This window comes from Enhydra lutris, unplaced genomic scaffold (genome assembly GCF_002288905.1).
Source record: "Enhydra lutris kenyoni isolate GAN:26980312 unplaced genomic scaffold, ASM228890v2 scaffoldscaffold94, whole genome shotgun sequence".
NCBI lineage: Eukaryota > Metazoa > Chordata > Mammalia > Carnivora > Mustelidae > Enhydra > Enhydra lutris.
In genome coordinates, this window is record NW_019154178.1 from 5,401,104 (window position 1) to 5,424,561 (window position 23,458).

The 23,458-nt window shown below is 50.7% G+C and overlaps 1 protein-coding gene across 1 annotated transcript; it reads right to left on the reverse strand.

The window, feature by feature from the left end:
* Nucleotides 1-918: 918 nt before the first annotated feature.
* On the reverse strand, nucleotides 919-22,175 carry LOC111139034 (F11 receptor). Its single transcript, XM_022491129.1, has 10 exons — nucleotides 22,034-22,175; nucleotides 4,727-4,795; nucleotides 4,456-4,563; nucleotides 4,126-4,272; nucleotides 3,648-3,850; nucleotides 3,138-3,240; nucleotides 2,890-2,997; nucleotides 2,666-2,678; nucleotides 2,311-2,359; nucleotides 919-2,198 (listed from the first exon to the last, which is right to left on the reverse strand). Exons 1-10 carry the CDS (start codon nucleotides 22,092-22,094, stop codon nucleotides 2,163-2,165), a joined length of 897 nt encoding a protein of 298 aa, XP_022346837.1. The 5' UTR covers nucleotides 22,095-22,175; the 3' UTR covers nucleotides 919-2,162.
* Between the last annotated feature and the right edge of the window lie 1,283 nt (nucleotides 22,176-23,458).

A 23,458-nucleotide genomic window follows, 5' to 3' on the forward strand; every position in this document is an offset into this window, starting at 1 on the left:
CAGGATTTTAAACAAACTCAATGTGAAAAATAAACATTTATTACAAAAATGAGTTTTGACATTTCAAAATGAAAACAAGACAAGGTGTTTTCCAACTCATAGAGGCTGTGGTAAGCTGCAGAGGTAAATTCCAAGGCTGGTAATAAATGACTCCAACTCACCACAAGCAACTGAGGGAGTGAGGAACCCTTCACCTCAGATTTAAAGGAACAATGAATCACCTACCTCTGCTTTCCTGTGGTGTTTTCTCTCCGCACCCCCCCACCCCCATCTCCCAAGCAAGACACAAAGCTGAAACATACTTTAAAAATCTCATTCTTACCGAACCGTTCCATAATCTCTACTTTTATTGTTTCATTAAATTTTATTTCCATCTGGAATATTTACTTTTTACTGGTGCATGACCCTTAACTGATGGTCTGGTTGGTTTTGTTTTTCCTTTTGGATTCTTGATAGAACACTCGATTCTGTTAGGGATTTCCAGATAAGGGAATAAAACATGGCCAAGTGGGGCTCAGCGTCCTCCACAGAAAGAAGCAGTATCAGCCCTGGGAAACCCCGTACTTGCCCTCTTGCTGGTTAGTAGACTGGGGGACTGTGGTAGATGGGGAAACAGAAATCTAAGGGCAAAAAAGGCTCCAGATGGACAGAGGAAGCAATGACAGGCAGGCCACCTTGCTTACGGCTGCTCACTCCCATCCATCCATCCAGTCTTCTGTCCTGGTCTCAAAACTGTCTTTTCCTCAAACAGCATCTCCCCCTCCCCCCCATCCAGCTTAAATAAAGTAGTAATTGCTGCTTTAAACTACTACTAAAGAAGGACTTCTTCAAAAGGTTTGAGGAATCCTCCTGCCTCGGGCTCTGGAGTTTCCCCACAGCCGTAGAGAAGTCTAGTAATGCATCTGGCTGGCGGGGGGGGGGGGGGAGGGTGGGCACATTCTCCTCCCACCCAGTGGACGAGACCCAGCAGAAGCCCGGAGCACAGGCTCGGCTTCCCCGGGGCACTCCTCCAGCAGAAGGCTCTCGCGCTGCCACAAGAGGGCTCTAGACTGAGGGTCGGACGCTCAGAGGCTCCACCTTGAGACAGGAACCAGGAAGGGGTGGGACAGGGAGCCAGGACCAAGCCAGGTTGCAGGGAAATGGAGCTTCGGGCAGCTTCCTGTTTGTACAATGGAGCCCAGGAACCTCATTTCCCCACTTCCCACAGCAAGAAGCTTTGATAAACCAAGGTTTTATTTCCAGCAACATCCAAACATACACCAACAAAATCTCACGGAAGAGCTAAGAAGCCCTCCGGCACACACTGGATTTCAGCAACTGAGACCACGCACACAGGCACACACGCACGCTCAGCAGAGGGCTATGAGCTACTGCACACATTCCCACCGCCCTGCAGACGCCTCTCAACAGCGTCCGCGCAGCTGCCGCAGCCAACAGTGAGAGTCTGAGCTTCCAGCTCCAGCTTCCTCTTCTCTCGGTGGTTTTAAAGCGCTTCTGCTCCGTGTCCCCTGGAAGCTCGCTGTGCTCTCCACACAGAACCAAAGCTCCTGTTTTTTTCGCGAAGACACAGCTGGTGCCGGTCTGCTTGTGTCAAGGACAGTGCAAGAGGATCCCAGTGGCACTTCCCGTGGGAAGACAGAACAAAGGGGGCTGCAGAGGCAGGAGAGACTGGGTGCGGTCCCCAAACAACCTGTCAGCTGCTCCGTCTCCAGTTTCCACCCTGGAACTGCAGATACCTCCTCAGCATGAGGAAAGGGCTGCGGGATAAGCTCAAGGTCACTACTCATGGGCCCTGACACGGGGGTTGGGGTGGGTGGGTAGAGAGTGCCTGCCACTGTTGTCGCCTACTTGGAGGGAGGTCAACGAGCATCAATCAGGACTCCTGCCTGATCCCTCATAGGGATGGGGAACGAAAGCTTTAAACAAGTCCCAGGCCACTCAGCAGTGGTGGGAACAGAGAGGAGGGGGCAGGAGGAAGGGGGGCACAGCCGACATTATTAAAAAAAAAAAAAAAAACACATCCTAACTAAGATAAAAGTGGGGACCCTTGTGGGGCTAGAAGACACATAAGGCATTCTGTGAAAGTACAGACATCATGGGCCAGAGTCTGGTAGCACCAGCGTAAGGCAAGCACAAAGGACAGGAGATGAGCCGGACCAGGGTCACACCAGGAATGACGAAGTCTGCCTGAACTCCCCCTGGGGAAACAGAAACATCAAATCAACTCTATCCTGGCCTTTAGCTGCTCATCTCCCGCGCATGGGACACAGGCCAGAAGCCCCCCCCCTCGTCCCAGGGTAGCACACTCACTTCGCTGCGGGCACTGGGCTGGCTGTAAATCGCCTTCTTACTCGAGGTCCTGCAGACAAGCCAGAGGATGGAGATGCTCAGTCCCTAGTGCTCCCCTTAGCCTCTGCTCGCCAGCGCCGTAGGCTGGACTCAGCTTCACAGAAGCACAGAGTTCTCAGCAGGGATGTGTGGGTGCGGGGAGACAGGACAAACACAAGGCTACAGGGAACAGGGACAGGTAGAGACCCGGATGTCCGCCCAAACGTGGCTGCCCCCACCTCCGCCTCCAACCCCTTCCCCTGGACCCATCTCAGCTTCAAACCACAGGCGTCCACGTTCTCAACCTCAGGGATCCCCACGACGGCACCTCACTCACCCTTTCTTTGTTCCTGAAAGAGAAGAAACGGGACCATGAGCAGGGCAGAAGCCAGCCGGACACGGAAGGGAACGGAAACAGCACACAGGCGGTAAGTGGCGCTCACCCGGGAGAGAACCCCGCACGTGTGGGCTCACTATCCGCTCTGTGCTCAGGAGGCACCCAAGAGCCGTGCCCTGAAAGGGGGACGATAAAAAGGACAGCCTCTGAGGGCAGATACTCACTGTCAAAGTAGCCTTGTCTATAGGCGAACCAGATGCCCAAAATCAGGAGTCCAAGGAGAATGAGCGTCACAAGGACAGCTGCCACGATGCCCCCCACATTCAACTCCGCTATGAGACACAAACGAGAGGTCAGGGCCCTGACGGCTCACTCCCACTGCTGACACCACCACCAAAGCCAGGAAGAAAAGCAGACCCGACCCCCACCCCAGGTCCGAGCTCACGCCGCCGCTCCGCACACCCGTGCTCACCGGCCTCCATGCGCACAGCGTCTGACCGCATGGGGGTCCCGTAGCCATTCTGTGCCTGACACATGTACTCGCCGGTGTCAGAGGCCGAAACGGGGTTGAAGACCTGGAGTGAAGAAAACAGTTGGCTTCCTGCCCGAAGAAGCCAAGGACCTACTTCTGCTTTTCCGTGTGTTTCTTTTTCCGTGTGTGTTTTAAGTCCTACGCCCAACGGGGAGCTTGAACTCACGACTCCGAGACCGAGACTCGCAAGCCTCCAGCGACTGAGTCAGCCAGGCGCACCTCTGTTTTTGCTTAACTGCACTAGAGGTGACAAATTACATCACGTTACTTTCAGGTGTACGACAGAATGACTCAACTGTTCTACACGTTATGCAACGTTCATCCTACTCTGTGTCCAAGTGCCCATCTTTTGTCTCTTGACCCCGAAGCCAAATTCACCTGTAGCTATTCCTCCCCACCCTCAAGGGTTCTGTAACTGCCCCCGCCCCTCCCTCGCAACCCCACCCCTACCAGCTCCCCGGTCCTGTGATCCAGGCTATAGGAAGAGTTGCTGAAGGCTCGGTTGCTCTTGGGCTCTGTGGGCATCAGGACCCCGTCCTTGTACCAGTAGAACTGAGAAGGGGGAGAGCCATCTTTCTCCGAGCAGGTCAGCACTGCCCGACTCCCAATGGTGGCAGAGGACGGGATGCTGACAGTAGGCTTGGATGGAGGCACTGCGAAGGGACAGAAGGGGCTGAGCCCAGGTCAGAGGGCACTGCCTAGAGGCTACACTGCTGATACCCCATCCCTCAGCTCTAGCCTCCAACCCACACCATGCCCTCAGCCTCCCCCACCCAGGGGCTCAGCCCCTCTCTGCCGGCACCGGAACTCTGAATCCCCCCAGCCAGGAGCGTTCTCACCATCAGTGAGCTCCAAAGCTCACCAGAGCCTGTGAGGGTTTAGGGAAGCAGCGAATGCCAAGACCACACAGAAAAGGTGTGGCGCATACCAAGCACGATGAGCTTGACGGCGACCTCCCCATAGGTGTTTCCGCCTTCGTCGGAGACCATACATGTATACATGCCCGTGTCTTTCCGGGTCACAGAATGGAAAGTGATGCCACTATGTGAGAAGGTAACTCGGTCCTCATATGAAGCTACCAGGAGAGAGGAAGGACAGGCTGAATGAGCCAGAGAGCTGAGAGAAGCCGGCGATGGTGGCAGGAGAGGCCACGGGAAGTCCGCGGGACCCGAGCCCCAGGCCACAGCTCTCCCCTGGAACCCAGGCCCATCAGTACCTCCACAACCTGGGCCATCAGAAAGGAAGGAGAACAACTCACCTGTGATCTTGTTGTTATAGCAAACGAGGCTGGTGATGTCACCTTGGGCAAACTTCCACTCCACTCGGGGAGAGGAGAAGCCGGAGTAGGAGCAGGGCAGCTTGGCGGCTGCAGACAGGACAGAAGAGAAGAGGAAGAAGGAGCAGCAGCAAATGGGAAAGGGGAAATGGCCCCCAACAGTGGCCCATGCTGGATGCTCTCCAAGTCCCCGGGGGCCTGCACCTGCTCCCGCCCGCCCCAGACCCCCACCCCGGAGCTGCCCCACACTCACGTTTGTTCTCAGCAACGGAGACTTCAGGTTCCGACGTGTACACCGCACCCCTGCTCAGCGCCAGGGAGCCTGAGGAGGACAGGGGCAGCCCCATCAGGAGGGGACAGAAGAGCATCCCCGCTGACAGGGCTTCGGAGGCTGGGCACCTCCCAGGGCTTCTCCAAGGCGAGGAGATTCTGTGATCCAAGCTCCTCCTGGGTCTCACACCCTCTCACCAATATCCTAAACATTTTCTTTAAATGCTTTCTGCCATAACCGCAGGCCAATCCTTCCATTATCAATGGAAATGAAGTATTTCTTTCGAATGTAATTTCTTTTACTTGTTCTGTTTCCCTCTGCAACTCCCAATAATCTTTTTAATTTTTTTAAGATTTTATATATTTATTTGAGAGACAGAGCACAAGCATGGTAGATGCAGGGGGAGAGGGAAAAGCAGGCTTCCTGTTAAGCAGAGACCCCGACGTGGGACTCGATCCCAGGCCCCGGGATCATGACCTGAGCCAAAGGCAGACGCTTCACCCACTGAGCCCCCCAGGAGCCCCAGCAACTCCCAATAATCTAATTGGATTCCTACTCGTCCGAGAACAGCTTCCGCAATGACATTTCATGGTTCGGAGAAAGCTTCTCAACAAATAATTAATTGCAACCACTTGTCAGACACTCCTGGCAGGAAGCCAGCAAAGCTGGAGACTGGGAAGGCGGGGAGGGGAGGCGGGGAGTGGGGGAAGGGGGGGGAGACAGGAAGCAGGGAGTCGTGGAGGGAGGGAGGGAGGGAGGAGCAATAATGAGGATAATAACAACACTTGACATTTGTAGGGCATTTTGTGCTTTTTAAAGTGTTTTCACACACATTACATCGTTTGATCCTTGAAAGAAGCATGACAGATCAGCAGGACAAGTGTTATTATCCAGTTTTACACGAGGAACCAAGCCAATGAGAAGGAAAGAATCGTGCCTAAGATCACACAGCCGGGCCTGAGAGGGAGCCAGGACCAGGACTGGGCGAGATCCTCCCCCAAGAATCTCCCCCCCCGCCCAGTGGAGAAGGAAAGGAAGACGTGGTGTGTACTGGGTGAAGGGCTGGGGCAGGGGGAGGGGGGGGCAGGGCTAACCAAGTGCGACCACCACTGGCCAGTGGCCGGGCAGGGGGTCCAGCACTCGACAAGCAGCACCAGAGACGGACTCTGGGAGAGCCAGATTCTGCCGCAGACCCGCACTTGCACAAACGTCCCATTCGTGTTTTCCACGCTCAACCACCAAGTGTGCGTTCGTTATAATTCTAAGAGTCCGTCGTCCTTAGATTAATGCGAGCACATTCTTCCTCTATGTGATTACTCACATAACTGAATATGGTCTTGTGACTTCTGAGGCTCCCTTTTCTCACCTGAAACACGAAAGGTTTGAACTAGATGTTCTCTAAAGTCCTTGAGGGTTTTTGGTTTTGTTTTTGAACTAATATATAAAGAGTACTTTTATACAGTGGTGCCTAGTAGCTCAGTCGGTTGAGCATCTGCCTTCAGCTCAGGTCATGATCCTGGGGTTCTGGGACTGAGTCCTGCATCAGGCTCCCTGCTCAGCACAGAGCCTGCTTCTCCCTCTGCCTCTGCCTACGGCTCCCTCTGTGCTCTCTCTCTCTCTCTCTGACAAATAAAATAAAATAAAATCTTTAAATAAATTAAATTAAATTAAATTTTAGAAATACTTTTATACATTTATCTCAACTTGACACAACACTGTGAATTAGTCCAGATTAAGTGTTCTCTCTCTCCCATTTTACATGAGAAAATTTTATCTAAAAAGTTAAGGGGCTAGCCCTTGTTTTCATAACTATAAAAGACCAGAGCTCAGATGAGCACACAGCTTCCCCCTACACTGTCTTTTCTCCCTTTTTACTTTATTTTTTAAAGATTTTTTATTTATCAGAGAGAGAGCGAGCTGGGGGAAGGAGCAGACGGGAAGGGACAAGCAGACTCCACGCTGAGCAGGGAGCCTGACACGGGGCTCTGTCTCACGACCCGGAGATCATGACCTGAGCCGAAACCAAGAGTCTAACACTTAACTGCCTGAGCCACCCAGATGCCCTTTTTCCCCTTTTTATACCATACTTTTATAAGCCATGCTGTTTCTTAGAAAAGCCGTGGCTTAACGGGGGCAGACTACACAATAAATGTTATTCTTTTAAAAGTCAGGTCCATTTCACCTGTGAATTATCTCTAATAGTATTATTACATTGTATCTGTACAATATTGGGCATTACATTTTAATGTCAAATTTACAACCAAACGTAATGAGAGACAAGAAATTAAATCACACAGCCCTCACTTAATTGAAAACTGGGCACACTGACATTCTTACTCAGCTGTTATTGGGAATGCTGATAATGAAATGTTTCGATTTTCGCCCCAGTCAGCTTCCTCTTCTTTGATGATGGGAACTCTTTTTTTAAGATCCTCAAATTTTACAGCTTGCTACCTATGATGTGCGGCAGGATGCTCGAGCAGGATCTCTCTTCAGGATGAAGGACTAGTTTTCCAGCTGCTGGGACTTCTCTGCCAGACAAAGGCCCTCAGCCACCAGCCCTTCTGGGGACAGACAGCACACTGCCGGGCTAGGGGCATGCCTGGCACCAGGGCAGGGGCAGTGCCACAGCAATGAATGAGAGCAGGAGGGCAGCTCCAGAGAGCCCCAGCTCTACTGCCCCGATGTCCCAACTCCCCAACTTGGGAAAACACAGAAAGGCTATTCCCACCCCAAAGCTCTCCTGGGGAACAGGCTGAGGCTTCGATACAACCAAACTTCTTCCTCTGCCCAATCCTGCTTCCTTTCCCTTCCCTGCCCTTCCCTAGGTGTGGATCCCAAGAGCACTCCCTAATAAACGTCTTGGTACAGCAATTGACATCTCAGGGTCAGTACCTGTCCCCCCACCCCCACCTCCCTCAGAGGCAGGATCGTGGCTGACCTCCTGTGGCCTGACCTCCAATACGCAAGCTCTACTGTGCCCTGAGTCCCTGCATGCCTCCGCCCAGCCTCACACCGCACGAGGAGGAGGAGAGCGTGCGGGACACCTCACCATCGTGGACCACTCCCCAACCACCCACCCCCCCGCCTCCACTCGTCCCTCCTGAACAAGCCTCTGGAACCAGGCTGCCTGACTCAAATCCCAGCTCTGGGACCTCCTAGGCTGAGTGACCCGGGCAGGCTACCTTAGTCACTCTGAACCTCAGTTCACCCACCTGTAAAATGGGGATAATAACAGTTTCTACATCAAAGGCCTGTGGTTAAGAGTTAAACAAGCTAATACAAATAAAGTGCCTACAACAGGAAGCACCAAGTAACTACTTTATCTTCTATTATTATTATTATTATTATCCTCATCTGCCCATAGATCCTCTGTACACACTTATTTTTCTGACCTCACAGTTTCTTCAGTAAGACATATAAATAGGGCACCTGGGTGGCTCAGTGGGTTAAGCCTCTGCCTTCGGCTCAGGTCATGATCTCAGGGTCCTGGGATTGAGCCCCCCGTGTCTGGTTCTCTGCTCAGCAGGGAGCCTGCTTCCCCCTCCCCCTTAGTCTGCCTCTCTGCCTGCTTGTGACTTTTCTCTCTCTGTCAAATAAATAAAATCTTTTTTAAAAAAGACATATAAATAAATATAAACTCTGCCTGCAAAATGCTTATGTCCCAGCCCACCAAACCACTGTCCTCTCTCATGGTATCTGCCTTGAAAAGGCTAACCCTTTTCTAGAACTTTCACAGATAGACCAGCAGAGCGGAGAGCATCCCCTCACTGCACCCGACCTCCATCAGGACACACGCAGTCTCCCTCCTACTGTCCTCATCTATTTCATATTCCCCTTGCCTCGTCATGACCCCCACTCCTCTGCCCTGAAGCTTGGACCCGTACTTGGCTCACTACACACACCCAGATGCCCCACTCAGGCACATGGTAAACAAAACAGAAGGAAAATTCATCCTTTTCACAGTGATGCTTGATCTACTCTAAGTTCACAGTAAGAAAAGCCACAAAACTCAAAGGCCTCAATCGATGCTTGGCCCTTCCCTGTGCACCGAGCCTGCCCTCAGCCTCCTGCTCCTCCCTCCGCAGGCCTCCTGGGGTTTTCAGCCCCACACGCTGGTTCACTGCTCAGCCTACTGCAGTAGTCTTGGCCTCTCACCTTGGAAGTAAAACTGCTTTTACTAAGATCACCAGTTATGGCATTCCTCAATTCTAAGAAGTCCTGGTTATATGATTTACATCGATTTAATAACAGCTTCTTGAGGGGACATCGTATTAAGTGTATGCCTAGGCTGACGTTGCCTCCCAATTTACAAAACACTGATGTGGTCTCAGAAATCAGGATATCCAGAGTTTGCTTTTTCAGTTCCCTTCAGAGGCCTCTGTAAGACGTCAGGCCTTGCAGACGGCTCCCTTCCTCAAAAGTGACTCTGGCGGCACCTGGGCGGCTGTTGGTTGAGCACCCGACTCTCGACCTTGGCTCGGGTCATGATCTTAGGACTGTGAGACGGAGCCCCGAGTCAGGCTCCGAGCTCAGCACAAAGCCTGCCTGAGATTCTCTCTCTCCCCACCCCTGCTTGCTCTCTCTATCTCTCAAAATAAATAGATAAATAAAATCTTTTCTTAAAGATTTTATTTATTATTTATTTGACAGACAGAGATCACAAGCAGGCAGAGAGGCAGGCAGAGAGAGAGGAAGGGAAGCAGACTCCCTGCTGAGCAGAGAGCCCTATGTGGGGCTCGATCCCAGGACCCTGGGATCATGACCTGAGCCGAAGGCAGAGGCTTTAACCCAATGAGCCACCCAGGCGCCCCTAATAAAATTTTAAAAAGAAGTCACTTGGCCCCTAAGTTTCTGTGTACCGCCCTTCTGGTCATCCCACCGCCTCTGAGTTTGCTCACTCTCCTTTTTGAATCTTGCTTCTTCTGTCAATCCCTTAATATGAGTGATTCCCAGCACTGCATCTCAGGCCTCTTTTCCCTCCCACATTCTCTCTAGGAAATCTCAAACACAGCCCAAAATTCATCGGCACCCACCTGGGGACAGCTCGGGTCCCCACCTCCCACCACAGCTGCAGGTGCCTACCTGTCCAGGGCTGAGCCTCCTCCGGCCCTCTCCCCCAGGACTTCACACACCCCCTCCCGCATCAGCCCCCACCTCTCCTCCTGCTCCCCTCTCCAGGCTGGTGGCATCACCATCTACTACTTGCTCACTCAAATGGGAAGCCTTCCCGCAGTCACCGTCTGTCCGTCACTCTTGGCAATCACACAGCAAGCACTGCATCGTCAATTCTGACCACCGCTGTTTAGTACCACCAACACCGGAAGGATTGCGACTGATCTCTCAGGTAAACTTGCTTTTTGTCTTCTTTAGTCTTGACCCATTCAAATCCGTCCTCCGCTCCACTGCCTGAGGAAGAGCTGGTATTTCCTGAGCGCTTACTGTGTGTGAGGCACTGCTACATGCATATTACCCGGATGTTCCTGTATCCCTACAACAACCTCGAGACATGGGTGATACTATTATTATCTCCATTTTTCTTTAAAGATTTCCTTGTGTATTTGAGAGAGAGAGAAAGAGAAAGAACTTCCAGCAGACTCCCTGCTGAGTGTGGAGCCCAAGGCAGAGCTCCAGCCTAAGACCCTGCGATCATGACCTGAGCCGAAACCCAGAGTCTGTCGATTAACCGACGGAGCCACCCAGGAGCCCCATCATCTCTATGTGCTAACCCGGGGAAACTGAGGCCCCGGGCAGCTAAGTGGTCGTGCATATTCAAATCGAGACAGCTTGATATCATACACCCTTCCTAAAAACACACATCTAACACTTGCTTCAAGTTTTCAAGGACCGCATATTGCCTCTCAGAGGAAATCCAGACTCTTCACCCAGGCAAGTGGTCCAGCACTACCTGCCCCTCTAGTAAGTCTCTACCCTTTCAGTTTCTCCTCCCGCAGCAGAGACTCCTTCAAACTCCCGGCAAAGGGCACTTTCCCAACCTCTGCTTTGCTCCTGCCGCTCCAGCTCTGCGGAGCACCCTTTCCCCTCTTTCTTCATCTGGTCAGCAGCTACGCATCCACATTATTTCCCAAGGAATGACCCACCCACCCCCAATCCTACCAGAGCTGGCTTCAGACCTGGCTTCTGACCTCATTCCTCATTCTGAGGCTTTAACTACCCCAGGCGAAACAGGAGCAAAGCACTTCCCATTATAATGACATCATCTGTGCCCGGGGACGTCTCCCCTACCAGACAGCAAACCCCCAGGGAGCAGGAACCGTGTGTTATTTATTATTCTGGGTACTCAGCACTTCCGCATAATGCCTGGTACGAGTTGACATTGAACAACTCAGAGTCTTAACAAATTAGGTCATAGCAGACCATTCACTACCACATCTACTTGTTAAAGTTTATCTACAAAGATAAGCCCATTTTTCAAGCTGGCAGACAGGGTACGCCCAAATGAAAAACAAACTTGACCCACAGTTCAATTTTTTTTTAAAGTTTAATAAACTGTTATACTTTCAGAGGGGAAAATGATGCTTTTCCATTCATCTATTTCTTTTCTATTTTTTTTTTTTTTTAAGATTTTGTTTATTTGAGAGACAGAAAGAGCATGAGCGAGGGGAGTGGGGCAGAGGGAGAGGGAGAAGCAAACTCCCCGCTGAGCAGGGGCTGAGCAGGGAGCCCACCTTGGAGCTTAACTCCAGGACCCCTAGGATCACAACCAGAGCCGAAGGCAGACTCCCGACTGAGCCACCCAGGCGCTCCTCCATTAATCTTTTTCTTAAACTTAACTTCAGAACTTAAAAATTAAGTGGTCTGGTTTTCTGTTAAGATTTCTTTCATTTTTGGGGCACCTGGGTGGCTCAGTGGGTTAAAGCCTCTGCCTTCGGCTCAGGTCATGATCCCAGGGTCCTGGGATCGAGCCCCACGTCGGGCTCTCTGCTCCGCAGGGAGCCTGCTTCCTCCTCTCTCTCTCTCTCTGCCTGCCTCTCTGCCTACTTGTGATCTCTGTCAAATAAATAAATAAAATCTTAAAAAAAAAAAAAAAGATTTCTTTCATTTTTGGGCGCCTGGGTGGCTCAGTGGGTTGAGCCGCTGCCTTCGGCTCGGGTCATGATCTCAGGGTCCTGGGATCGAGTCCCGCATTGGGCTCTCTGCTCAGCGGGGAGCCTGCTTCCCTCTCTCTCTCTCTGCCTGCCTCTCTGTCTACTTGTGATCTCTCTCTGTCAAATAAATAAATAAAATCTTAAAAAATAAAGATTTCTTTCATTTTTAAGTGATCTCTACACACAATGTGGGGCTCAAACTCACAACCCTGGGATCAAGAGTTACACACTCCACTGCCTGAGCCCACCAGGTACCCCCCAAATTAAGTGTGTGTTTTTTTTAAGATTTTATTTATTTATTTGACAGACAAAGATCACAAGGAGGCAGAGAGAGAGGAAGGGAAGCAGGCTCCCCGCTAAGCAGAGAGCCCGATGCGGAGCTCGATCCCAGGACCCTGAGATCACGACCCGAGCCGAAGGCAGAGTCTTTAACCCACTGAGCCACCCAGGCGCCCCAAGTGTTTTAAAATTTCGTAGTTTTGAAACAGTCTCAAAACTTCTCTGCACATGCGCAATTCCCAACAGCCATTTTGCTGCCCCAGGTTGCTGCATGCCTATAGGTGCCCCCATGCACAAAGGTAGAGGCTGCTTTTCTGCACCCATGGAAGTGTGCAAGACAGAAGTAGAAGTGCCAGGAGGTTGTTGACGAAAGCATAGGGGCGCCTGAGGGGCTCAGTCGGGGAAGGGGTTGCCTTCCTATCGGGTCATGATCTCAGGATCCTGGGTTAGAGCCCTGAATCGGGCTCCCTGCTGAGCCCAGAGTCTGAGTCTCCCTCTCCCTCTCTCTCTGCCCCTACCCCTGCTCATACTCTCTCACTCTCTCTTTTGAATAAATATACAAAAGCTTCCAAAAAAAAAAAAAAAAGCATCCAACTCCTGATCTCGACTCAGGTCCTGACCTTACAGCCCACAAGATCAGCAAGCCAGAGGCAGGCTCCGCCCTTGGCGGGGAGTCGGGCTGGGATGCGCTCCCTCTGCCCCTCCCCCCACTCACACCTGCTCCTGCTCCTCTCTCTCAAATAAACAAATCTTTTAAAAAAATGATAAAAAAATAAAACAGCAGAAGAAAGTAGGGGAAAGATGTGAATCCATTTAAAACACCTCCACCCTCTTCACGACACATACAACCAAGAGGCTCCAAAGAAGCCCACGTCAGTAGAGGAGCTCCTGGGTTTTTTTTTTTTGTTTTTTTTTTTTAAGATTTTATTTACTTATTTGAGAGAGAGAGAGAGAGAGGACAAGTTGGGGTACAGAAGGCAGAGGGAGAAGCAGGTCCCAACTGAGCACAGAGCCCCATGTGGGGCTGGATCCCAGGAATCTGGGATCATGACCCGAGCTGAAGGCAGATGCTCCACCGACTGAGGCCCCAGGCGCCCCGAGGAGATGCTCATCAGAGCACTGCCCCTTCTGCAGAGGGAATCTTCAAAATGGTTTATGCTTGTTAGGAACTGAATTGTGTTCCCCCTAAACCCCCATACCTCAAAACAGGGCTGTATTTGGAGATGTGGCCTTTCACAAAATGATTAAGTTAAAATAAGGCCCTTGGGACATGTCCTAATCCAATCTAACCAGTGTCCTTTATAAAGAGAGACAGCAAGGGTGCCTCCCGCAGAGAAGACCGCCAGCGAAGAGTGTGGTTTCAGAGGAACTGAGGCCGTCAGCCCTGTAGTTTTGAACTTCCAGCCTGCAGAACTGTGAGAAAACAAATCACTGTTGGGGTGCCTGGGTGGCTCAGTCCATTAGGCATCTGACTTCAGCTCAGGTCCTGATCCCCGAGTCCTGGGACTGAGTCCTGCATCCAGCTCTGAGCTCAGCCTGGAGTCTGCTTCTCCCTCTTCTTCTGCCCCTCTCCCACCTCATGCTTCTCCCTTTCCCAAATCAATAAATCTTCAAAAAAATTTTTAATTAAAAAAAATCTTTAAAAATTAAAAAGAAAATAAATAACTGTTGTTTAAGCCCCAGTCTGTGATATTTTCTGATGGACCAGGCCCATGAATACATAGGTCTACGCTGAATTTCAGCAGTGGGCATTCTGGCTGAATCCCCAGTGACGACAAACTTGACCTAGGTTTATGATGACATTTCCACACAGTGAAAGAATCAACATTCTGCAGAGCAAAGGAAACCATCATCAGATGAAAAGGCAACCTACTGAATGGGAGAAAAATTTTGAAAGTCACCTATCTAATAAAGGATCACTATTCAAAAAATTTAGAACATATAAAGAACTCACAACTCAATAGCAAAAAACGCCACAGAATCCAATTAAAAAATGGGCACAGATCTGAAGTGACGTTTTTCCAAAGACCTACAGCCGGCAGGTACATGAAAAGGTGCTCAACATCGCGCATCCTCGGGGAAGGCAAATCAAAACCACAATGAAATGGCCATTCCACGTTATTATCAAAAGACAAGAAGTAACAAGTAGGGGCGCCTGGGTGGCTCAGCGGATTAAAGCCTCTGCCTTCCGCTCAGGTCATGATCCCAGGGTCCTGAGATCGAGCCCCGCATCGGGCTCTCTCCTTGGTGGGGAGCCTGCTTCCTCCTCTCTCTCTGCCTGCCTCTCTGCCTACTTGTGATCCCTGTCTGTCAAATAAATAAATAAAATCTTAAAAAAAAAAAAAGTAAAAATAGAACTACCTGTGATCCAGCAATTCCACTACTGGGTGTCTCCAAAGAAAATAAAACCACTCCTTTGAAAAGATACATGCACCCCTATGTTGGCTGCAGTATTATTTACAATAGCCAAGATATGGAAACCACCTAGGGGTCCATTCATGAATGAATGGATAAAGAATATGTGGTCCATATATACAATGTTTTATTACTCAGCCACAAAAAAGAATAAAACCTTGCCATTTGGGTTAACATGGATAGACTTTGAGGCCATTATGCTAAAGGAAATAAGTCAGACAGAGAAGGACAAATACCGTATGATCTCATGTATATGTGGGATCTACATTTATTTATTTATTTATTTATTTATTTATTATTACTTTTTTTTTTTAAGCTTTTTATTTATTTGACAGAGAGAGACACAGCAAGAGAGGGAACACAAGCAGGAGAAGTGGGAGAGAGAGAAGCAGGCTCTCTGCCAAGCAGGGAGCCCAATGAGGGGCTCGATCCCAGGACCCCAGGATCATGACCTGAGCTGAAGGCAGATGCCCAACGACTGAGCCACCCAGGCACCCCTAAAAAATTTTTTTTTAAAGATTGTATTTATTTATTTATTTGATAGAGAGATCCTGGAGAGTATAGGCAAGTCTGATAAATTTCAAGGAGAGAAAAAGGGCAGGAGGAAAGGACAGCACAGGTGACCTGGAGATGACTGTAGCTGCCAACAGTAGGTAGGCAGTGGCACAAGGGGGTGGAAGTGGAAGTGCAAGAGAAGGGAAGCTGAGGTGGTGATGTAGCCATTAATACTTAAATCAATCCCTGTATGCTTTCATACAACTCAGAAGAGAGCTGGTGGTGTAGAAATCTGTAAAACTAAGTATATAGTTCTTGAAAATCACTATGTATCTGAATAATAAAACTGTGACAAATTGTATTTTCCAAAATAGACATATGGATCTTCACGTTTATTTCATCCCACATGCTTTTCTTACACTGTGACTTGAGTCTAGGTTCCATCCTCTTGAATCTTGGCAAGGTCTTGGGACTGCCTCGACCAATGGAGGTTCATGGCAGAAATGGCACAGTGAGCCCTCCCATTAAGGTTGGTGCCCTATTCATTTTTTTTTTTAAGATTTTATTTATTTATTTAAGAGAGAGTGCATGAATGGTGGGGAGGAACAAGGAAAGGGAGAAGCAGACTCCCTGAAGGGATGCCCAATGCAGGGCTCAATCCCAGGACCCCGAGATCAAGCCCAAGCTAAAGGCAGACACTCAACCAAGCCACCCAGGGGCCCTCACTGTCTCCTTAGATTCTTTTTTTTTTTTTTTAAGGTTTTATTTATTTATTTATTTATTTGTCAGAGAGAGAGAGAGAGAGAGAGAGAGAGGAGTGAGAGCGAGCACAGGCAGACAGAGCGGCAGGCAGAGGCAGAGGGAGAAGCAGGCTTCCTGTGGAGCAAGGAGCCAGATGTGGGACTCGATCCCAGGACCTATGATCATGACCTGAGCGAAGGCAGCCGCTTGAGCCACCCAGATGTCCCTGTATCCTTAGATTCTAATCACAAAAACGCTGTGAGACAAGTACTACTGTTATCATCCCATTTCAGATGAGAACACTGAGCTTAGAACAGTTGTCCAAAATCACACAGCTACAGACAGCAAAGTAAGAAGGGAATCCTTTTTCAATGTGGGGCTCAAATTCATCACCTGGAGATCAAGAGTCTTACACTCTACCAACTGAGCCAGCCAGGTGCCCCATGGTGGAAAGGGAATCTTAACCCAAGTCTGTCTAATTCTGAGGCTCCAAAAGTATGACACTACAGATCATCTCCATCAGACCAAGGAAAGCCCACCCAATCTCCAAGACCCTGTTCAAATGCCCCTTGATCCATGATGACTTTCCCCAATCAACATTAATCTCTCCCCAAATTCCAGGAATGTAGTCTAAGAAAATAAGCTTAAAGATGTATGTACAGGGTGGCGCCTGGGTGGCTCAGTGGGTTAAAAAGCCTCTGCCTTCAGTTCACGTCATGATCCCGGGGTCCTGAGATGGAGCCCTGCATTGGGCTCTCTGCTCAGCAGGGAGCCTGCTTCCTCCTCTCTCTCTGCCTGCCTCTCTGCCTACTTGTGATCTCTGTCAAATAAATAAATAAATAAAAATCTTTAAAAAAAAAAAGCAGCAGCTGTTTAAAAAAAAGATGTATGTACAGAGACAATTTCACATTATTATTCATTATTCATATTCATTATTCAGTATTCATATTATTTAGTACAGCGAAAGAAGAAAACCTAAAAGTCCAACAAAAGGTGAACAGTTAGTTCTGACATAGCCATGCAGTAGAAAAATACAGAATGGAGTTTGTTTAAAGCCCACTTTGCTTAAAAATACATATACATAATATATAAGGTGTATATATACATATATACCATATAATTCATAGAGAAGACTACAATTAAACACCAGTACTGTTTATCTCTTGATAATAGGATCACATGTAATTTTTAGTTTCTCTATATTCCCGTATTCCCATTTTTCTGCACTGAGCACATATTATTTCCTAATAAAAATGTACCTCTTTCCTCTTAATAAAAATGTACCTCAGACTGTGCCTGGCACATTCTGCTGTTCTCGGCTTAGTCAGTGCATGTCTGTAGTTCCTTGGGAAGAGAATCCAAGCTGTCTGTGCCTCTCCAGCTCTGAGCACTGTGCTTTTCCCTGAGAAGCATTCCGTGCCCCCCACTGAAGCATGCCACGATGAGAAGGTGGTCACAGAGGGCAAAGGTGTCCACACTTAACAGAACTCACCACCAACCAACCTTGTACAGGCAACCAACCCCACCACAGGGAAGCTCCTCCCTTCTGCTGCTTCATCAAGAAACCTTATTTCCTCTATATATCCTGTTAATTATTAGAATGTTCCTTAAGCTGCTTTTGTGCCATGAGTTTGTTTGAATTCCGTGGTTTTTTTGTTTGTTTGTTTGTTTGTTTTAAAGGGAAGGAAAAGGAGGGAAACCAGCCAGCCGGCCTCTCTGGTTTTCTCTATGAATTCACCCAAACTTCCCCACTAGGCATCCGAGCTTCACAGGACCATCCCCGCTGTAAGGAAGTTGGAGCAGCGGAATGAGGAGGAAGAGCCAGGGCGTCTGGCTCTGAACGGATACTCCGTTTACCTAACGTGGGTTCCCAGGACCCCCAGCTTCCCTCAGGACTTCTTGATAGCAGATGTTATTCACTGCTTTATTCCTACTCTCTAGCACAGTGCTCAAAACCCTGCAGATACCCATGTTTCCTAGACAAACAAATGCATTTGGCAAAGCAGTCCCATCAGAACCTGGACCCGGTCGGGGCGCCTGGATGTCTCAGTGGGTTAAAGCCTCTGCCTTCAGCTCAGGTCATGATCCCAGGGTCCTGGGATCGAGCCCCACATCGGGCTCTCTGCTCAGCAGGCAGCCTGCTCCCCCCCCCCGCCCCCGCCGCTCTGCCTACTTGTGATCTCTGTCAAATAAAAAAGAACCTGGACCTAGGGCTTCTGCCCCCCGGTTTCCCCTTTCCTCCCCACCGGTCACTCTGTAAAGAGGGAACTTGCTCCTGAAGGTTAGGGCAGAACAGATAAGGAATGCGTGGGCAAGAGGAAGGCTCTGTGAGCCCAGCAACAGGTGGGATGAGCCTTAACCGCCCTCCTTGGCTGCACCTGGAGTGACGTCAGGGATGGAATGGCCCTCAGGATGGCAGAAGGTGGGATCAGCAGTGTGGGACAGGAAAGCTTTCACTTCGTGGCTCCCTCCTGCCCTCTCTCTGCAGAATTTCCACTTCTAGTTCTACCTGCTCCGCTCCTCCCCTTTCCCACCCATCTCCCCAGTACAAGGGAAGGTTGTGCCCCACCCCCACAGGGCTCTCTCCAGGGGCCTGGCGTCAAGCTTCCTTGTCAGCCAGCTGCTTCCTCCTGTCCTGACCCCAACGTTGCGAAACTAATGCCACAGCCGGACTTTAGACTCCCTGCTTATCAGGGAGTCCCAGACAGATGAATTCTGGGTTTTCAATGCCTGGACAAGCCCAGTATGCATCCACTCACGTGGCTTCCCACCATCCGCCCCCGCACAGTGCTGTACCCTCTTTCACAATTACATCTGACAAGTGGTCATCCAGACCTTTCCTGAACCTCTGAAAAGGAAACAAATGAGTTTAGAGGCCCCCACAGTCTCTCAATGCTAACAGATGTGAAAACTATGCTCCATTATTTCCTACTCAATTGTGCAAAATGGGTGTAGCTTTTCAATCTACAATCTTCAATCTTGAGCAAAGGTGTCAGCCCTTTCGGTGTCCACAGAACAGGTGGCCCTTGACTGGGTGACTTGGGAGGGGCATAGTGGGCAGCGGTGGGATCTTAAAGACCAAGACCACAACGCCCCTAATGCCAACCGGGAAAGACCTCCAGGGCATCCAAAGTGAAATAAACAAGGTGCCTGAGGTAACACGATGTCTGTAGTGTGTATCAATGTATCAACCTGTTCTAAGTAAATAAAACTTTTTTATTTTTTTATTTACAGGTGTTCTACCCCAAACCAAAACTGCCCTGGAGACCCCAGACACGCCCAGGTCACAAAGACACTAGCGAGAAACACCGAGAAGTGAAAGCATCCTGGAGCCAGGAGGTACAGACAGAGGGAGGCACTGGAATCCCACCACCGCGCATCTGCACATTTCCCAGTTCCTAGTTCCGGCTGAGTCCGTCAGCCACTAGGTTTCAGGTTTCGAGGGACCGTCTCCGGTGAGTAAATTCAGCTGGCTAGCAGAGGGAGGGAAGAGTAGAAGTGACTCACTAGTTGTAGTTGGAGGCAAAGCTGAACAGCAAAGGTGAAAGGGCCTGAGTCAGAAGCATCAGCGGAGGAGACCAGCACTCAGACTGACTCAGACACAGGGCAGCAGCTCCTGCCTTCTGGAATGTCAGGTGGGGTCCCCCACTCAAGTGGGATTGGGGGAGAGAACAAGGGTTCCAACCCAGGTTCTCCTTCTTCCCCTTGGTTACATGAGAAGTCATGCTATTCACACATGACCCTGTGCCAGGGAGATTGCTGGAAACTTTTCCAAGTGCAGGCTCCCCAGGGAGTGGGAGACTTCTGGTCACTGGTTGTGCTTTCCCAGACCCCATTCCCTCAGTATGAGGGCTCCAATTCCTGGAGCAGCTCAGGCTTTCCTCTCCACAAGGCTTCCCAGGCTGGGGTTGGGCCTTTGCTTGACGTGATCATACCCTGTCCTTTCTTCCTCCCTGATGGCAGAACCCACGATGAGCAATAGCCATGGTGGGAGAAGAAGGAACACAAGGGCACCCACATATGCTCCAGACATCCCAGGTCCGGAGGACGGACCAGACACCCAGGAGAGAGCCTTACCTTTGTAACCTTTGCCATTTGGGATCTAGCAGGGGGAACCTTGCTTCCTTTGACCAACTCTCCTGGGGCAGTATTATTTCCTCCTCACAAAATCCAAAGGGGTTAACAGCTGCCCAATAATAGTCATCCCTTCCTGTACATGTAATGTAGCTATTATCCTGGTTGACCCAAAGGACAAGTATCATTACTCCTGCTCCACAGATGGAAAGACTGGGCACTAGCCTAAGATCACAAATAAGGCAGAGAGCCAAACTAGAACCCCGTGAGGTTACCTGATTCCTATTTCCATCCTCACTGTACTAATCAAATCACTCCCCCCGGGATCCAGCCGGATTGAAATGTGACATGGTTACTTCCCAGGACCCACAGTCCTGTCCAGCTAATGAAACATTGCCTCAGGCTCCATTTGAATCCCTGAACAGACTAGAGGACACTCCCAAGATCAGGATGGGGGCTATCCCAACTCTTTCTGTGCCAGTATGTGCTTATTGGGGTAAGTCACAATGCCGAAAATGAGAGAAAAAAGAAAGAGGAAAAGGAAGAAGGATGCTGGCTTCGGGAAGCTTGTAAGCCCAACACACACGGTCAGACAGTGCAAATGATGGGAAACTTCAGGCCGTGGTGGGGGAGGGGATGGGAGGTTGAGTATCACCAGGAGGACCACCCAGAACCAAAGAAGGACCATGGGTGTCCTGAGCAGTTCGAAAATACAGGCAGAAGTAAGAAAGGTGAAGAATAGGAAAAGAGCAGCAACTCAATCAAAGAGGAAAGTGGAGGCTGAAAATGAAAGGGACAGGGCAGAGAAGGTAAGAGAGCAGACCCAGGGGCATTATCCCAAGCTGATGTTTGAGATCATGGTTCCTGTGCCACAGGGTGCTTGAGATGCTGGATCCAGCAGTGGAAAAAGGAGAAGGGGTTCAGGAAAAATTGGTTCCATTCCCAGGTCCTTTCGTCAATCTGGAAAAGTCATTTCCCCTCTTTGGACCTATTTCCGTATCTGTACAATAGGGAGAGGATCAGACTTGCTTCTGGTCCAGTTTACCCCAAGAGCTTCTGTTTTTGTGAAAAGGGACAAAGGAGCTGTCTAAGAGCAGGGAATCCATTTCCACCCTTCAAAACAACAAAATGAACTGCCCTATAACCACCGATGCTGATTGTGACTGTTCATTTCTTTTACATTTCCTAAAGCACGGACCTCGAGGGAAAAACAAAGATTCCTACAGATCACATACACAAGAATCCACGGAGGCACGGGCACTCAAGAATCTGACAGATCCAGCTGGGGACACGGACTGCCTCACGAGGTGACCCTAACCACACACTCGGTCCCGCCCAAACCTATCTATAGACGGCGGCGTGCCCCCGCAAGTGAGCCTCATTGTTCCACAGGAAAGGGAGTTTACAAAGGAAACAAAAACTCCCAGGAGCGGCTGGGGGAGGGCAGAGCACCGGCTCTGAGAAGGATCCAGCCAACCCACAGGCAGGTCCTCCCCCTGGGAATAGTCACTCCGTCAACAACACTTAGGAAGGACTCTCGAGGTAGCTACCCCAGGAAGGAACTTGAAGTCCCTGCTCTGAGAAAAGCGCTATTTCAAATTTATCTCCTCTTCGGAGTTTGCACCCAGACACTTTTCCCAGAGCAACCACCGCCACCCCAAAGATCCCGGGGAGCTAAAGAGAGCCCCTCAGCAACAGCCAGGCAAAGAGATGCCCACCGCACCTGACCTCCATTAGACCTTCCCTGAGGACAGTCAGCGGTGCCAGGCTCAGGCTTCTCTCGGGTTGTGCGCGTTGGTCGGGCGCCTGCTGGGGGGCAGGATGGCCCTTCCCAGGCGCGTGTGGAGGGGCACGCCTGGGTGGATGTGCGCAGGGCTCCCCCCAGTGAGTGAGGCTGGGGAAGGTGGGGTTACCCCCTCCGTAGTTTCTGGCCGCGTGCGGAGGCCGCGGCCCCCTCCCGGGGGGTCTAAGGGGACGGGTGTGGGGGAGGGGAGCCAGCCAGCGCCAGAGTGAGGGGGAGGGAGGCAGGGGAGGGTAAGGATGGAAAGGGGGACCAGAAGGGTGAGGCTGGCAGGTTTCTCAACTCCTCCCCTCCCGCGGGCGAGAGGCGTGGGGAGCGCCCCCCTCCAACCTCTGCCCCGACCCACCGATTCCTCCCGAAACTCCGGGAACTTACACAGGATGACCGATGTGAAGAGAAGCAGCTGCTTCCTCCCGGCTCTCGTCTCTGTCCCCATGACGATCAGGGTCCCGACGCGACGCGGCCGCAGGAGCCCCGCGCAGAGACACAGCTTCAGCCACCGCCGCTCCGGGACTAAACTCCGGCCGCCAGGTTGGGCTCCGCCCGGCCCCGCCCCCAGCGACGACTGGCCGGCGCCCCGGCCCTGCGCGTTCCGATTGGTGGAGGGAGCCGCCACTCCGTTGAGTGACTCACCGCCGCCAGGTGCGACCTCTCGCACTCGGAGCGCCGGGCGCCCTGCCAAGCCCCAGCCGCCTCTGATTGGCCCAGGGGACTGTCGCGTCAGGAGGCCGGGGCTCACCTTCCGCAGGTGAGGACACCCTGATTGGGCGGCGATCCTGAAGTAGGGACTTTCCGACTGGCTGGGGCCTGAGGGAGAGCGGGGCGGGGGGGTGGAGGGGATACCTCGAAGGAGGAGGGAGGGGAAGCGGTCGACCTGCACCCGCCTCGCTGTGTTTTCCTCGGTGTGTGTTTGTTTGGGTGTAAACTGCCGGGGGCCGTACAGAACCGTTGGCCGGTGAAAAACACACATTCATAGGCAGCGGTGGGGGGAGAGGGGGCGCCTGGGTAGCTCAGTCGTTAAGCGTCTGCCTTCGGCTTGGGTCCTGATCCCGGGGTCCTGGGATCCAGCCCCGCGTGGGGCTCCCTGCTCAGCGGGAAGCCTGCTTCTCCCTCTCCCACTCCCCCCTGCCTGAGTTCCCTCTCTCGCTGTGTCTCTCTCTGTCGAATAAATAAGTAAAATCTAAGTCAACCAGAGAAAGACAATAATTACATGATCTCTCTGATAGGAGGAATTTGGGGGGGGGTAGGGATAGGGTAGCTGGGAGATGGACCCTGGGGCGGGTATGTGCTATGGTGAGTGCTGAGAGAAATGTGTAAGCCTGATGATTCACAGACCTGTACCCCTGGAGCAAATAATACATTATATGTTAATAAAAATAATTTTTTTTTAATTTAAAAATAGATAAATAAGTAAAATCTTTTAAAAGGTGGGGGGGGATGGGGAGAGGACTGGGACGGAAGTGGAATGATACCTTGACAGGACTCTCCAACGCAGTCCTCTGTCGACCCCATTCACAACATTAAGTTTGGAGGGGACTACACAGAAGAAGGGAAGGGAAGAAGAAGAGGAAGGGAGACCGCAGCCCAAAAGTGGGAAAAGCAGGATTATATTCTCTCAAGAACTTTCAACACCCAATATATACACCAGACACACCCAGGTAATAAAAATGGACCTACAGACAGATGTTCTGTAAACATCGCTGTGAGTGACGGCAGTTGTCCCGTACACATGTTCCATCCATCAGCAGAGCCCTGCATTTTAAAATTGTTGTTCTCTCTGTGACTAAGAGTTGGGTGCTC